This window comes from Microtus pennsylvanicus, chromosome 4 (genome assembly GCF_037038515.1).
Source record: "Microtus pennsylvanicus isolate mMicPen1 chromosome 4, mMicPen1.hap1, whole genome shotgun sequence".
Taxonomy (NCBI): Eukaryota; Metazoa; Chordata; class Mammalia; order Rodentia; family Cricetidae; genus Microtus; species Microtus pennsylvanicus.
The window spans coordinates 110,216,719-110,231,174 of NC_134582.1; the positions used below are offsets into that span (position 1 = coordinate 110,216,719).

Below are 14,456 nucleotides of genomic sequence, written 5' to 3' on the forward strand. Positions count from 1 at the left end.
TTTTCCATATCCGGCTGGTCCTCAGTTTGTATTTTCTTCCTTGCCTTCATTTCAGTTTTCAATTCTTGAACTGTTTCCATTACCTGTTTGATCGTTTTTTTCTTGGTTTCCCAGGGTATCATGTACGTATTTACTCATTTCTTCAAACTTTTTGTTATACTTCTCATCCATTTCTATAAGGGCATTTTTTACATGTTGTTTACGGGACTCTATTGCCTTCATAAAGTCAATTTTTTTCCACTTCTTCTGTGTTAGGTTGTTCAAATACTTCTGTTGTAAGATCATTGGGTTCTGGTGTTTTCATGTGGTTTTTCAGATTATTGGGTGAATTCTTGCCTTGGCACCTGCCCATCTCCTCCTATTGATCCTATCTAATGGGTCTTTTAAAAACCGGATCAGGTTTCCCTGCTGGCCAAAGGCTCTGCTTATGAAATGCCCTCGCTCTGTTTCCTGGTTCCTGCCGCAGGCCAAGAACCCTCTCACCCCTCCAATGGGACTTCAGGACAGGACCAGGCTCCCCGTTTGCCAGTGACCTGGCTAACCAGAGGCCTACCTCTTTGATTTAATTGTAGTAGGGCGATCTGCTCTCCTTATTGCACGCCTGTCCCCGCCGCTTGCATCTGCCTCCGCGCTAGTCCCTGCCGCTTGCGTTTGCCGCTGTGCTGGTCCCCCAAAGCCTCTTCCTGAATGCAGTGCCTCTCCTCTGGACACCGTGGCCTCTCAGCCGCGTTTAGACACCGCGGCCTCTCCGCCTCCGTGCGTCTGGACGCCGGGGCCTCTCTGCCTCCGTGCATCTGGATGCCGTGGCCTCCCTGTGTCCACCTTTTAAAAGATGCATCTGGTATGCATGTTCATGAAGTTCTTGAAAGTATTGAATCAGGAATATCTTAAGGAAATTCTCAGGCAAATATGCCACATGTATATATTTTACTTTTAATAAAATAAATTTTACTTTTCCCTTTTAATGTATGCATAAAGAAACATTCCACTAGCCAGGCGGTGGTGGCGCATGCCTTTAATCCCAGCACTCGGGAGGCTGAGGCAGGCGGATCTCTGTGAGTTTGAGACCAGCCTGGTCTACAAGAGCTAGTTCCAGGACAGGCTCCAAAACCACAGAGAAACCCTGTCTCAAAAAACTAAAAAAAGAAAAAAAGAAAGAAAACAAAACAAAACAAAAATTCCACTAAAGCACAGATTTTGTATTTTCTGTTTCTATATGTATTTCACACTGTTTTCCATAATGTAACCACTGTCACCTGAAAAATTATTACTCTATTTAAACAGCTTAGTAATACTATGAATTTACTTTGCTTAAGATTTAGTACAGTTCAAAGCTCCTGAACTCTTAAGAAGCTGTTATGAGCCTAACTTTCCTTTAGAGACCCTCACAGATGTACCAGACATCTGTCTCCCAGGTGGTTCTACACTTTCTTCCATTTTAAGAAGTATTTCCAAAAGTTATATTCCACAACTTTCACTTAGATTTCATTTTCAGGAACCAATAGCTACTTCCTTCATCTGCAAGGAATGCTGGGTGATACGGTTTTTATCTAAGCACATTTAAATTCACAACAAAATCAAAATATTGTTTTGGGGCTTCTGTATATTTGGTTTTCCTTTTTTTTTGGTGGTGTATGTGTGTGTGGGGGGGGTAGTGTCCCATACCCCGAAAAATGCCTCTACACCTGAAGTGCTCGGATTACAGGCATATGTGGGCCACTATGCCTGATCTAAATCAGGAGATTGTTATTTATAATTAAAATATTATTCACATAAGAAGCTGTGGTGGTTAATCTCAATTGCTACCTTGATGAGATCTGGAAAAGGGGCCTCTGGGCATTCTTATAGGGGATTATTTTATTAGGTCAGTTGAGATGGTAAGACAACCTGCTGGATGAAGGGGTGTAATCATTTCCCCCTTTTACTGGTCTAGGATTCTGTACTTTAGGAAATGGAGGAGTTAGGCATTGGTAGTTCATGCCTTTAAACCCAGCATTTGGGAGAGAGAGGTGGGAGGATACCTGTGAGTTCAAGGCCAGCCTGTTTTACAAAGCAAATTTTACAAAGGAAAGACAGGACTGTTTAAATAGAGAAACTCCATTTCGGAAAAATCAAAAGCAACAACAACAACAACAGACAACAAAACAAAATAAGAGGAGGAAGTGGGGGGGGGGAACGTGAGCTGAGCACAGGTTTTCATTCCTCTATGTTTCTTGACTGTGGACACAATGTGACCAGCTTCCTCAAGTTCCTATACTGTGATTTCTTTGTCACAACAAACTGTACTGTAGAACTGAGAGTCAAAATAAACTCTTTCTACCATAAGTTGCTTCTGCCAGTGCATTATTTATTTATTTTGAGACAAGGTCTCTTTAAGTAGACTTGACTGGTATGCACACTCACACACGTGCATACACATAAATAAAAAAAAAATGCAATGAAAAAATTAAAAAAAAACTAAAGAAAAAAATTAAAACCACTAATTTCATCATGGGAGTCAGCTTGTTACCTTGTCTAATTCTAATTACCTCCCAAAGGTCCAGTCTTTAGTTATTAGTAGCATATATTTGGGAACTGAGTTTCTAGAACATGAATTTTTGGAGAAAACACTCAAATTATAGCAGCATTATACTTTTCTATTTTAATTCTGGAATACATTACTACTGTTGGGATCATTGTCAAGTTCAGTAGCAGTAATGTCATTGTATAACAGCTTGCATTCTTGAAAGTAAAGTCATCAAATCTGGACAGATCAATGTGTCTTATTTACTAGAAGTATACTTTGGGCCAGTTTCCTGCATGCCTTCATCACCCTTGTTACCACTGATAATTTTTACAGGAAGACTGACATGATAATTTATATCCAGGAGGGAAAACTCATGAGTGAAAGTGAATTTGATGAACTGGAACAAGTGGTGTAAATCAGCACCACCCCTGGAAGCCTAGACTAGGACTGTCTTACTTGTGCTGTTGTATTAAATGAGAAAATACTTAGCATAGAATGTGGGGCATAATAAGTGTTCAGTAAAGGCATTTATTTATTTGAAAGTTCACTTAGGTTAATTTAAATAGTAACATGCTGGTATCTTTGTGGTGTGCATCATGGAGCATAAGATGGCTTAGAGTTTTTTTCAAGACTAAGAAAAACTCTAAACCAACCAATCTCTTTCTTTTTTTTTTTTTTTTTTTTTTGATTTTTGAGACAGGGTTTCTCTGTGGCTTTGGAGCCTGTCCTGGAACTAGCTCTGTAGACCAGGCTGGTCTCGAACTCACAGAGATCCGCCTGCCTCTGCCTCCCGAGTGCTGGGATTAAAGGCGTGCGCCACCACCGCCCGGTCCAACCAATCTCTTAAAAGGTTGACAGACACTGTAAAAATTTCTATTTACAAGATCATGGAATGACAGTGTGTGACCTACTTGTGAATTATATATCATTTACAAGCTTGAAGGCAACAATCACGTTCTTATATTTGTGATTTATTGTAACATTGGCCCAAAGTCCTCTATACTCTTAAACATTGGTGAAAACGGAAAAGTACTTAAAAAAATGTATCTACTGGTATTTTTGCTATATTACAAATAAAATTTGAGAAAATTAAACAAACAAACAAACTGGTGTCTGCCTATAATCCCAGGACTTGTGAGACAAAAGTAGGAAGATTGTGAGTTTGACGCCAGCTTGGCCTTTAAATAGATAAATAAAGGAAAAAGAAAAAACCTCATTTATTTAAAGTAACTCTTTTGCTGGACACATACCTTTAATTAATGTACCTGAGAAGCAGAAGAACGTGGATCTCTGTAAGGCCAGGCTAATAAAATAAAAAAGTAACCGTTACAAAACCAAAAACAGTGGTGGCGCACGCCTTTAATCCCAGCACTCGGGAGGCAGAGGCAGGAGGATCTCTGTGAGTTCGAGACCAGCCTGGTCTACAGAGCTAGTTCCAGGACAGGCTCCAAAACCACAGAGAAACCCTGTCCTCGAAAAAGCAAAAAAAAAAAACAAAAACAAAAACAAAAACAATTAGAGTTTAATGTTTTGCTTTCTGCTAAATCACATCTCACCACACAAAATCTCAAGTATCATAGGCTGGTCTTGAACTTGTGTAGCCAAGGCTGACTTCGAACAAGTGATTCTCCTGCCTTAAGTGCTGGGACTGGGCTTGAAGACCTCTTTTCTTTCTTCCTTCCTTCCTTCCTTCCTTCCTTCCTTCCTTCCTTCCTTCCTTCCTTCCTTCCTTCCTTCCTTCCTTCCTTCCTTCCTTCCTGGTTTCTCGAGACAGGGTTTCTCTGTAGCTTTTGAAGACTGTCTTGGAATTAGCTCTTGTAGACCAGGCTGGCCTCCAACTCAGAGAGATCCACCTGCCTCTGCCTCCTGAGTGCTGGGATTAAAGGTGTATGGTGCCACCGTCCAGCAGGACTAAGATTTTAATAGACTTTCTAGATGAACTGTGGATATTTTTTAACATTATAGTACAGCTGCATGTAGTTTCCTACCCACCTACCTTGTAGGTGTCCACAACCATGTTCTAATTTGTGTGGCTGGAGCTCAAACCCATGGTTTTGTGCATATCAGGCAAGCTCTCTAACAGAGATATCCCTCCCCACTAACAGGTCCAAACTTTAAAGAACAGCTTGTGTGGTATGATAATGATCTTTCAGATAAACAAAGAAAATATATTTTTAAAAGCACAGGGGCTATAAAGACATAATTACACAAAAGCACACTAACAGAAAATTGCAAAATTATATATATTATAAATTACACACATATATTATAAGATAGTATACAGTTCCTACTGGCAATTTAAAATTCTTCCTATGTAAGTATCAGATATTCTTATAGAAACATCTAATTTAAATATTTCCATTGTTTTGGAGCTTGAATTCTATTAAAAGTTTTTCCAAGAAAGTTGTGCAGGTGCCTCTGGGGAACTTAAAATGCTCCATTTATCCATTTACCAAAATCAGAATTATGAGGAAGCCTGCATGGAACCGAATTAGACCCTTTGAATGTGAGTGACAGTTGCATAGTTGGATCTATTTGGAGAGCCCCTGGCAGTGGGACTAGGATTTATTCCTGTTGCATGAACTGGCTCTTTGGAGCCCATTTTCTATGACGGATACTTTGTTCAACCTGAATGCAGAGGGGTGAGGCTTGGTCCTGCTTCAACTTGATATGCCAGGCTTTGCTTTTTTTCTAATTTTTTTATTACTTTATAAATAGTACCATTCAAAATTTCCACTTCCTCCCTTCCTACTTCCATCCAGCTCCCCCACTCACCCTTCCCCCTCTCCCTCCAGTACTTAGAGAGGGCGAGGCCCTCCCCACTCCATTCAGTATACTAGGCTTTGTTGACTCCCCATGGGAGGCCTTATCCTCTCAGAGGGTGGGGAGGGGAGGGGGTGAAGGGGAGGGAAGGGGAATTGTGGTTGGTATGTAAAATGGAAAAAAATACCCTGTCAAATAAAAGCATATTGCAATGATGCTGAACACAACATAAATTTTCTAGATATGTTTCCTATTGATCTGGTAATGTGTCTGAATTTTAGTATCTAATTCTAGTATCTTGCTTTATTTTTTTTTCCTCTGTGAGAACTGACCTTATAAAATTCATTCTGAGAATCAAAAAGTCATTTTTAAGACATGTTATAGCTTCCAGTTTTGCATTGTTACGGGACTCCTGAGTGTATGAATGAGAGGATCTCTGATTCTTGTTCTTTCTCTTGCAACCTTCCTCTTTCTGTGGGTTTGCCTTCTTCTACTTCGATATGTTTTTTTATTTTACCTTATTATAATTTATCTTGTTATACCTTGTATTCTCTTAGAAGCCTGCTCTCTTCTAATGAGAGACAGAAAGGGAGTAGATTCAGAGGGGACCAGAGGTGGGGAGGAACTGGAAGAGGAAACTCAAATCAGTATGTATTGTGTGAGAAAAGAATCTATGGCCAGGTGGTGGTGGTGCACGCCTTTAATCCAGCACTGGGAGGCAGAGGCTGGCGGATTTCTGTGAGTTCAAGGCCAGCCTGGTCTACAAGAGCTAGTGCCAGGACAGGCTCCAAAGCTACAGAGAAACCCTGTCTCGAAAAACAAACAAAACAAAACAAAATATCTAATTTTAATAAAAGGAAAAAATTCCTGGACAAAAAGAAAACTGATGGATGGCAAAAAGTCCACTAAAATATTTTCCTAAGTTTTCTGCTTGAAGCCTGGGCTAAGTACTATCCATTTATTACAGTTCAAGTTTTCTTTGTAGCGGCAAGATAGAAGCCTCAAGTGGAGTAGCTTATACTAGAGGAACTACTGTACAAACCTCATTTTGCCTCTTCTGTTCTACTCCAGGTTTAGTTATCTTTTTATGGGGTGGGTCATCATGTAGCGCCCAGATGGGCCATACACTCACCACCATCCTTGCCCTTTCTCAGCTGCTCTTGTGAATAGACATGCGCCTTCGCACCAAGGTTTTAAAAGCAGCAGGATGGGGCAGGCTGATCCTAATTTTCAGAAGAAAGTCACTCTCTAAGTGGTCTTAATGAAGAAGCTACAGAAGTGCCAGTTAACAAAACTGTCAAGAAGAAATTTGCTTTAGGCAACATACTTTAAAAACTCAGTTTCCCAGTACTCCCCATCGCCTTCCCCACTCCCGCTGTGTAAACAACGCCCCACTGGTGATCCACCCAGGCCTGTCATCTTCTAGCTCAATTTCAAACCTATTCCTTTATCTTCTAGCAATTATCTTTTGTATACTGTGAAGTCTGAGCTTCCATCAGGTTGTGATACGCTGACTTCAACTTGATTGAATTACTAAGTGTTTACGAACTACTAACAAGCTGATGAGCTGAATAAATTTGTTAAAGAGTAACAATATGTAACCACTGAGCAGACTGCTTGGTCTCGTTCCAACCCTATCAAAAGCTAATAAGCCATCTAGATATTAATCTAATTATCCTGAATGCCGCCTAGCCTCTAGCTGAAGGGCAATCTTAAGGAGATGCGAAGTGAGGGCATTATGTTACTGACAGCCTCACTGGTTTTAGATATAAAGCAAAAAATACAAAGAAGGGAGTCCCTGGGGTTTTCAGGAATCCTTTGACATTCAACTTATTCTCCAGATTGACTTAAGGTTTTTAAAATGGAACTTCAGTGTTGCGGAAGCTCGAAGCCATGATCACCAAGTATTTTTAGGTTACGATGGGTCCTTGAACTTGGGTGTACGTGAGTCTGGTCAGGCTAACGTCATCTCGGCCCTCCGCGGGGAGTCTCGACTCCTCTCATAGCCGTTCCAATCCCGAGGCTGGGATAAGGATAGTGGTCCAGGTTCGTCCGGGTCCTGCCATGACCTTTCACTGCAGGCGAGCGACGAGCGCCACTGCTGGCGCCGCCGGGTGCCCCCTCCAGCGACAGCACAGCGACAGGACAGCGCAGCCCACGCCTCCTCTCCTTTCTTTAACCCCGCTCCTCCGTCCCACCCCTTCCGGAAGCGGGGTGGGCTACGTCACTTCCGGCGACGGTCAGGGTCCCGGCGGGAGCGAGCACGCCGCCGCGCAGCGCCTATGTTCCCACCTCCTTCGACGGCGCCACCACTCCCTGTCCGCGTTCCTGAACGTGACGAGCGTGCGCGCCGCCGGCCTAGCGTCGGGCTTCGGGGAAAGGCCGGAGGAGCGCGGCGAGGGGGTGGTGCGGGGTGAGGCCCCGCCAGCCAGTCGCGTCGCCTTCCCGCAGGGAGAACGCGGAGCGAAGGGAGGGGCGAACGGCGCGCGCAGAGCCCGCGTGGAGGGGCGGAGGACAGCGGGCCGCGCCCCCGCTCCGGAAACTGCGCGCAGTGCCCTCGGGGCGCGAGGCCCAGGCCCTTCCGAGCGCCGCGGGGTGTCGCCGCCGCCGCCACAGGACGACGTGGACGCGCAGCGGCGGGCGACGGAGGCGTGCTGCGGTCGCGCCCACTGCCCTCCCGCGAGCTCGCTCGCCCCCGACGTCAGGACGATGGAGTGAAGCGCGGCCCGCGGTGGCACTTCCGCGTTGCGCCGCCGGAGCCCGAGGCCGCCGCCGCCGCCGCCGCCGCCTGGCGCGGCCGGCTTTTCTGCTGCCGAGGACAGGATCTTCCCGCGCCAGGCCCGGAGGCCGCTGCGCACACACCGCGACTGGACCCGGGGACGCGCGTCCCTACCCGGATTATCGTGGCGCGGCTCCCGGCCGGCCCTGCTGCTCGCTGCCCCCTCCGCCGCCGCTGCCGTCCCCCTTCCCGGCGGGGGACATGGCCAGGGTCTGACCCCGGAGGAGGCCGCACCCTCGCCGCACTCTGCGGCGGGCTCTAGGCGATGCCGAGCAGCTCGGACACGGCGCTGGGGGGAGGCGGGGGCCTGAGCTGGGCCGAGAAGAAGTTGGAGGAGCGCCGCAAGCGGAGGCGATTCCTGTCCCCTCAGCAGCCGCCGCTGCTGTTGCCGCTCCTGCAGCCGCAGCTCCTGCAACCGCCGCCGCCCCCGCCGCCTCTGCTCTTCCTGGCTGCCCCCGGCGCGGCCGCCGCCGCAGCCGCCGCCGCCGCGGCCTCCTCCTCCTGCTTCAGCCCGGGCCCCCCTCTGGAGGTCAAGCGGCTGGCGAGAGGCAAGAGGCGCCCGGGAGGGCGGCAGAAGCGGCGCCGCGGGCCCCGCGCCGGGCAGGAGGCGGAGAAGCGCCGGGTCTTCTCGCTGCCCCAGCCGCAGCAGGACGGCGGTGGCGGTGCCAGTAGCGGCGGGGGTGTGACCCCGCTGGTGGAGTACGAGGATGTGAGCTCCCAGTCCGAGCAGGGGCTGCTGCTGGGGGGCGCCAGCGCGGCAACGGCGGCGACGGCTGCCGGGGGAACGGGGGGCAACGGCGGGAGTCCGGCCTCCTCCTCCGGCACGCAGCGGCGCGCGGAGGGGTCGGAGCGCAGGCCGCGCCGGGACCGCCGCAGCAGCAGTGGCCGCAGCAAGGAGCGCCACCGCGAGCACCGGCGGCGGGACGGGACGCGCAGCGGCAGCGAAGCCTCCAAGGCCCGCAGCCGCCACGGACACAGTGGAGAGGAGCGGACCGAGGCCGCCAAGAGCGGCAGCAGCAGCAGCAGTGGCGGCCGCCGCAAGAGCGCCTCGGCTACGTCTAGCAGCAGCAGCAGTCGCAAGGACCGGGACCTCAAGGCCCATCGCAGCCGGACTAAGTCGTCCAAGGAGCCGCCCTCGGCCTACAAGGAGCCGCCCAAGGCCTACCGGGAGGACAAGAGCGAGCCCAAGGCCTACAGGCGGCGGCAGCGGTCCCTGAGCCCGCTGGGAGGCCGGGACGAAAGCCCGGTGTCCCACAGGGCCTCGCAGAGCCTCCGGAGCCGCAAGTCTCCCAGCCCGGTGGGAGGTGGCAGCAGCCCTTATTCCCGGAGGCTGGCGCGCTCCCCGAGTCCCTACAGTCGGCGTCGTTCGCCCAGCTACAGCCGCCACAGCTCCTACGAGCGGGGCGGCGACGTGTCCCCCAGCCCGTACAGCAGCAGCAGCTGGCGGCGCTCGCGCAGCCCCTACAGCCCAGTGCTCAGGTGAGTCCTACTCCCTAACCCTAAAAGGCAGGGAGAGTGGGGTTAGGTGCTTCAGGCCCTAACCACCAGAAATCACCAGAAGATGGATTTCTAGCGGGCTGGGGTGCTGTGAGAACCTAAAACTTGTTGCTTTAACTGTTAGCAGATTTTTTTCAAAGCATTCTGCTCTCCCTGCATTTCTAGTTTGGATAAACCCTAAAAGTAGCTTAATTTGTCTTAATGTTTTTGGAGAAAAGGTTGTTCTGTTGGTGATATATTAATGGATTGCATTGCAGGGACTTAATATTGTATGTAAGTCTCAAATGTGTATATTGATAGATGTCTGTTATGTAGAGTGAACTAAAAGTGGCTTTAAAGTACTTTGTAGGTTTTGTAACTTCTTATATTAACATATTTGAGGCTTCTAGTCTTTTTGGTTTGGGGTATTGTAAGCTAGCTTTAGTATTGGGGTTATTTTTCTATTGTAGTTTTTGGTAATGCCAAATGGATTGGAATACCTGTAAGGTCTGGTTTTGCTGGTGCCCAGTACAGTGTATGTGTCTATGAAATTTGCAGATCTTTTACTACCTATAAAGTTGTGAGTAAAACACCTGAGTGTCTCTAAACCGTACGATCTGTATGCATGTATTCATACAGTGTTCAAGTACATACGAAATGCCATTTTTAAGAGTTTTGCAGCTGACAGCTCTTACAGCAAGTCTGACTTGTGCTTTTAATACAATGTTACTTTTTACTTGTATTTTACCTTTGCCAGATCGTTTTTATTTTCTGCAATTCAGTTTGTTTTGCAAACTGGCAAGGTTAAGTTTCATAACTTTATATAGCAATTTGATGTGTAATGGCAATTTTAACAATAGGTTTGTGTTTCTAGATATTTTAGTGAGGTTTTGTTGTTACACGTTGGATTTTGTGTGGTTAACACTGTACATGCTTAGTAAATACCTAAGAGCACAGATTATATGCCAGTGATAGTTTAGGCACTGAAGTGGAGCAGTGAAGGAATGTCATAGGTGCCGCGTTGGGGTGAAAGACAGAGTTACTGTCCTCAGAGCTAGCATGTAGAAAGTCCAGTCACTAGAAGTCTTTTCATGCTGTGTGTTTGACCAGCTTTATTTCCAAAGGGTTGGTTTGGGAAGAAACTTTTCTATAATATTGTCCATCGTTTCTGATAACAGGCCATGTGGCTTGTGCCTGAGTAAATAAATGCATCAGTAGGTAGGAACACATTATGATGTTTGGGCAGTCTGGGTTGGACATGAATTCAGGCACTGTTTGTGCAGTTTCTTGTATGATTTGTCCAGTTTCTTAGCAAAACCATTGAAGACTTAAGTTTGCTAAACTATAATATGTAATGCTTGTCTTTTTATTATTTCAAGGGATAAATGAAATAATAATATAAAGTATACAACCTTTCAGAAATCTGAAGTGGTTGAATTGCGAATAGTTTGAATTGTTAAAAATCTTTTGAAACAGAAATGCACATCGTGTAGTTTCCAAATATAAAGCTTTGGAATAGTCCAAAACAAATGTGGGTACTAGTTCTTTAAAACATGAAGATAGCTGTCATGTTTCCAAGTTTTCTCTCATCAAAATCTTGCCTTTTTTTTTTTTTAAATGAGGCATTTGCTTTGCATTGTGTTACACCTCTAATGTTCTGCTTAAAATTTGGGGCCCAAAATTAATGACTAGTTTTACTTGGAAAACAAGATTTAGAAAAATAGCAAATGTACTTACTGCTCGGGAACATGAATTCACTTGTTCAGCTTAGTGCAGGAAGTTTTATTTACTTCCAGGTCTAGTAGTGGAACCAGATGACTGGCTGTCTGAGTGGAGGAGGTAGAAAGCTCCACGGTGGCCTCTGGCCTTTCTTGCCCACCATTGATTCCTAATGCTCACTGCTGTCTTTGGGTACACTTGATAATCGTTGAATAGCTAAGTGAAGGGATGATAGAGTTGACTGAATATAGAAACTGTTATGTTTCTGGCTTACCTGCTTTATTTGAGTAAATTATTAGTATAGACCATGTACTATTCTGTAATACACATCAATATGACATTTTCTAAGCCCACAAACTAATGAATTACCAGCGTAGATGTGTCCATACTCAAAATAGTATTGAAATCATCTAGAGGCTTCCACCTTACAACCTGTTCTTTCTCTGCATTTGTGTCTCCAGTTCTCTGCTCATGCATTTCATCATTTTCTTAGCTTAACTTCTCTTCATACGCTATTTAATGAATTTTTCTTTATTTCATTGTTGAGGTGTGTGAATTCTTACCATCTTCCTGATAAGCCATGTAATAAATGTGAGGTGTGTTGATAGAAGGAAAGCGAGAGAAAGGAACTGAGTGTAGTGTTCTGTGTAGTATGCGCTGAAACGGCCTAACAATATCCTCACAAGCAAGTCTTTGTGATAGTTCCCACTGATGGATTAGGAAACAGATATTCCCAAAACTTGAGTGATTTACTGATGGAATAGGAAATAAATGCTTCAAAGACTTAAGTGTCAGTTTGGATTTAAACCCTGAGCGGATTTGAAAATCTTTAATATTGTGGTATATTCAACAAAACAAAACAAACCTTTTAAGGGTACTTAATAGTCAGTTTTGTTTCACTGGCTAGTTCTCCCTCCATTTAAAAAGATATTTAAAAAGCTTAAAGTATTTTATTTTATGAGAGTTTCACTGTGTATGTTTGTGTATCACATGCTGGCCTGGTGTCTGCTGAGGTCACATGATCAGAACAGGGTGTCTGATGCTCTGCCAGTGGAGTTACAGACAGTTGGTTGCTGGGAATGGAACCTGGACCCTCTGCAAAGAGCAAAAAGTGCTTTTAACCAGTGAGCCAACTCCTAGCCCCTAAGGATTTTTTTTTTAAAAGAAATTTTCTAGATAGACTATGGCTTGGCCTCATTTTAGTCAGCACTTAGTATGTCGAGACAGGAGTTGGTGAAGGTTAGCAAGGACTACATTGAGACCATATCTGAAAACACAAGAAACAAAATCAGTTTTTCTGATGATACTTTCAGGTTGATTGTAGTTTTTGTTTGTTTGTTTGTTAACTTATTTTTATAGTCCTTGGATTGAACCTAGATTGTCTGGCTTGTTAAGCAAGCCTTCCACCACTGGTCTCTTCCAGCCTCAATCTGGTTTTAAAGAACAGTCGGGAGGTTTAAAATCTTTGGATGATTTTTTTCTATTTTTTTTTGTTTTTACAAGATAGGCCAGAGATATTTCTCAGATACAGTAATTATTAGTTTTTGATGACTAATTTGCTGTGGGAGGTTTGACCTGCAGTTACTGAAATCAGGTTAATTACCATCAGTAGGATGAAGTGTATATGAGTGATTTTTGTCTCCTTTTGTGCTCTATTGTGTGAGGGTTCAGCAGAAGGCTTTGCTTCTGACTAATACCAAGACTGAGAATCCAGTGACTGGACTTTAGATAGAGATAAAAGTTAAGTCACTGGTCTTTACTAGCCTATTATATGGGACACCTGGTTAAGTTATTTTGTTCTCACAACTGCTGTTTAAAATAATGTGAAATTATTTTGTTATAGAATGCTTCTGGTTTGATATGTACATTATAGAAATAAGTACCAGAAATGTTAGATAGAGAATAAGTGTAGAAACAGAAGAGAATGGATCTTTGGGTAAATTGTTTAAAGTTTCCAGAAGTTGTAGTACTACCTTTCATTCTAAGAAGATGAACTGGTGTCTTGTCTTTTCTCTGGTCAGTTTTTACATCATTTTTTCATGTGTTCCATCGTCATTAAGTCTCTTTCCTCTTAACAGTAATATTTATATCTGCCTTTCCATTCTTTTAGAAATTTAATTATTATTTTCATTTTAATTTTTTCTTGACAGTTTCTCTGTGTAACACCACTGACTGTCCTGTAACTTGTGTTTTAGACTGGGCTGGCCTCAAACTCACTGAGCTCTACCTGTTTTTGCATCCCGAGTGCTGGGATTAAAGGAATGCACTATGCCTTTCCATTTCATTTAGGCTGTCATTATTAATGGGTTAGACTTTTTATTAGTACCCTCCTATTAATAGAAAACAGGATCTCTCTCTAACCCAGTGTGGCCTGTACTTGAGGCAGTGCTGCCTCAGCCTCTGTAACACTAGTATTAAAGGAGCTACTGTAACTGTCTCCTGAACCCTTTCTGGCTCATGCTTTATTCTTGCTACATGGTTAAATAGTGTCTATCTCTTTTGTACTATTGGGTATAGACATTGTGATACATTGTGACTTAATGTCTTTGTTTATGACCCCATTCTGCCAGGACTCTTATTTTTCAGACACATGTATTTTTCTGTATTTTCCTATTAACTGTTCTCTGAGCTTGAAATGGTAGAAGAGACATTGATAACCCTTTTTCCCTCTTTGCCATTTATCTCGCATTCAGAACTCTATCTCAGAACTTAACATCTTAATTGCTTATTCATCTGGACGTTTGTTTGTGCTCTTTATAGCACTGTTTTGTTTTTGCTGTAGTGCTGTTAAAACCTTAATTAATTGGCTGACTACATTTGTTTGTTCCTACTAGATAATAAGCTAACAGGACAAATTTCCAAAATTTATGTGGTAGTAGTGGTTTAATTCTTTAAGTGCCCCTCACCCCTTTCCTCTTCACACAGTAAAGCAAACCAGTTTGTACAGATAACACCTTGAAACTTGCTAGCCATTTTGGTTCACATAGTCTTTAGAGTTGGGGAAGTAATTGTGATTTATATATATAGAGAGACTTTAGTGGGTAAAAATATTTACTGTACAGGTCTTGAATTTGGTTCAGAAGAGAACTGATTCTGGAAAATTGTCCTCTGACCTTTACATGCCCATGGCCTAAGTGCCCACACTTAACAAACAGTTGTCTTTCTTTCTGTCTTGCTCCCATCCATCCATCCATCCATCCATCCATCCATCCA

At 44.5% G+C, this 14,456-nt stretch overlaps 1 protein-coding gene across 4 annotated transcripts in view; it reads left to right on the forward strand.

Annotated features, from left to right (window-relative positions):
• Positions 1 to 8,168: 8,168 nt before the first annotated feature.
• Positions 8,169 to 14,456, forward strand: part of Cdk13 (cyclin dependent kinase 13) — a 101,827-nt gene continuing 95,539 nt past the window's right edge. For all 4 annotated transcript variants that reach the window (XM_075970151.1, XM_075970153.1, XM_075970152.1 and 1 more), the window contains exon 1: positions 8,169 to 9,527. In XM_075970151.1, coding sequence (XP_075826266.1) covers positions 8,314 to 9,527 — 1,214 coding nt within the window. In that variant the 5' untranslated portion in view covers positions 8,169 to 8,313. The remainder of the gene's footprint in view (positions 9,528 to 14,456) is intronic.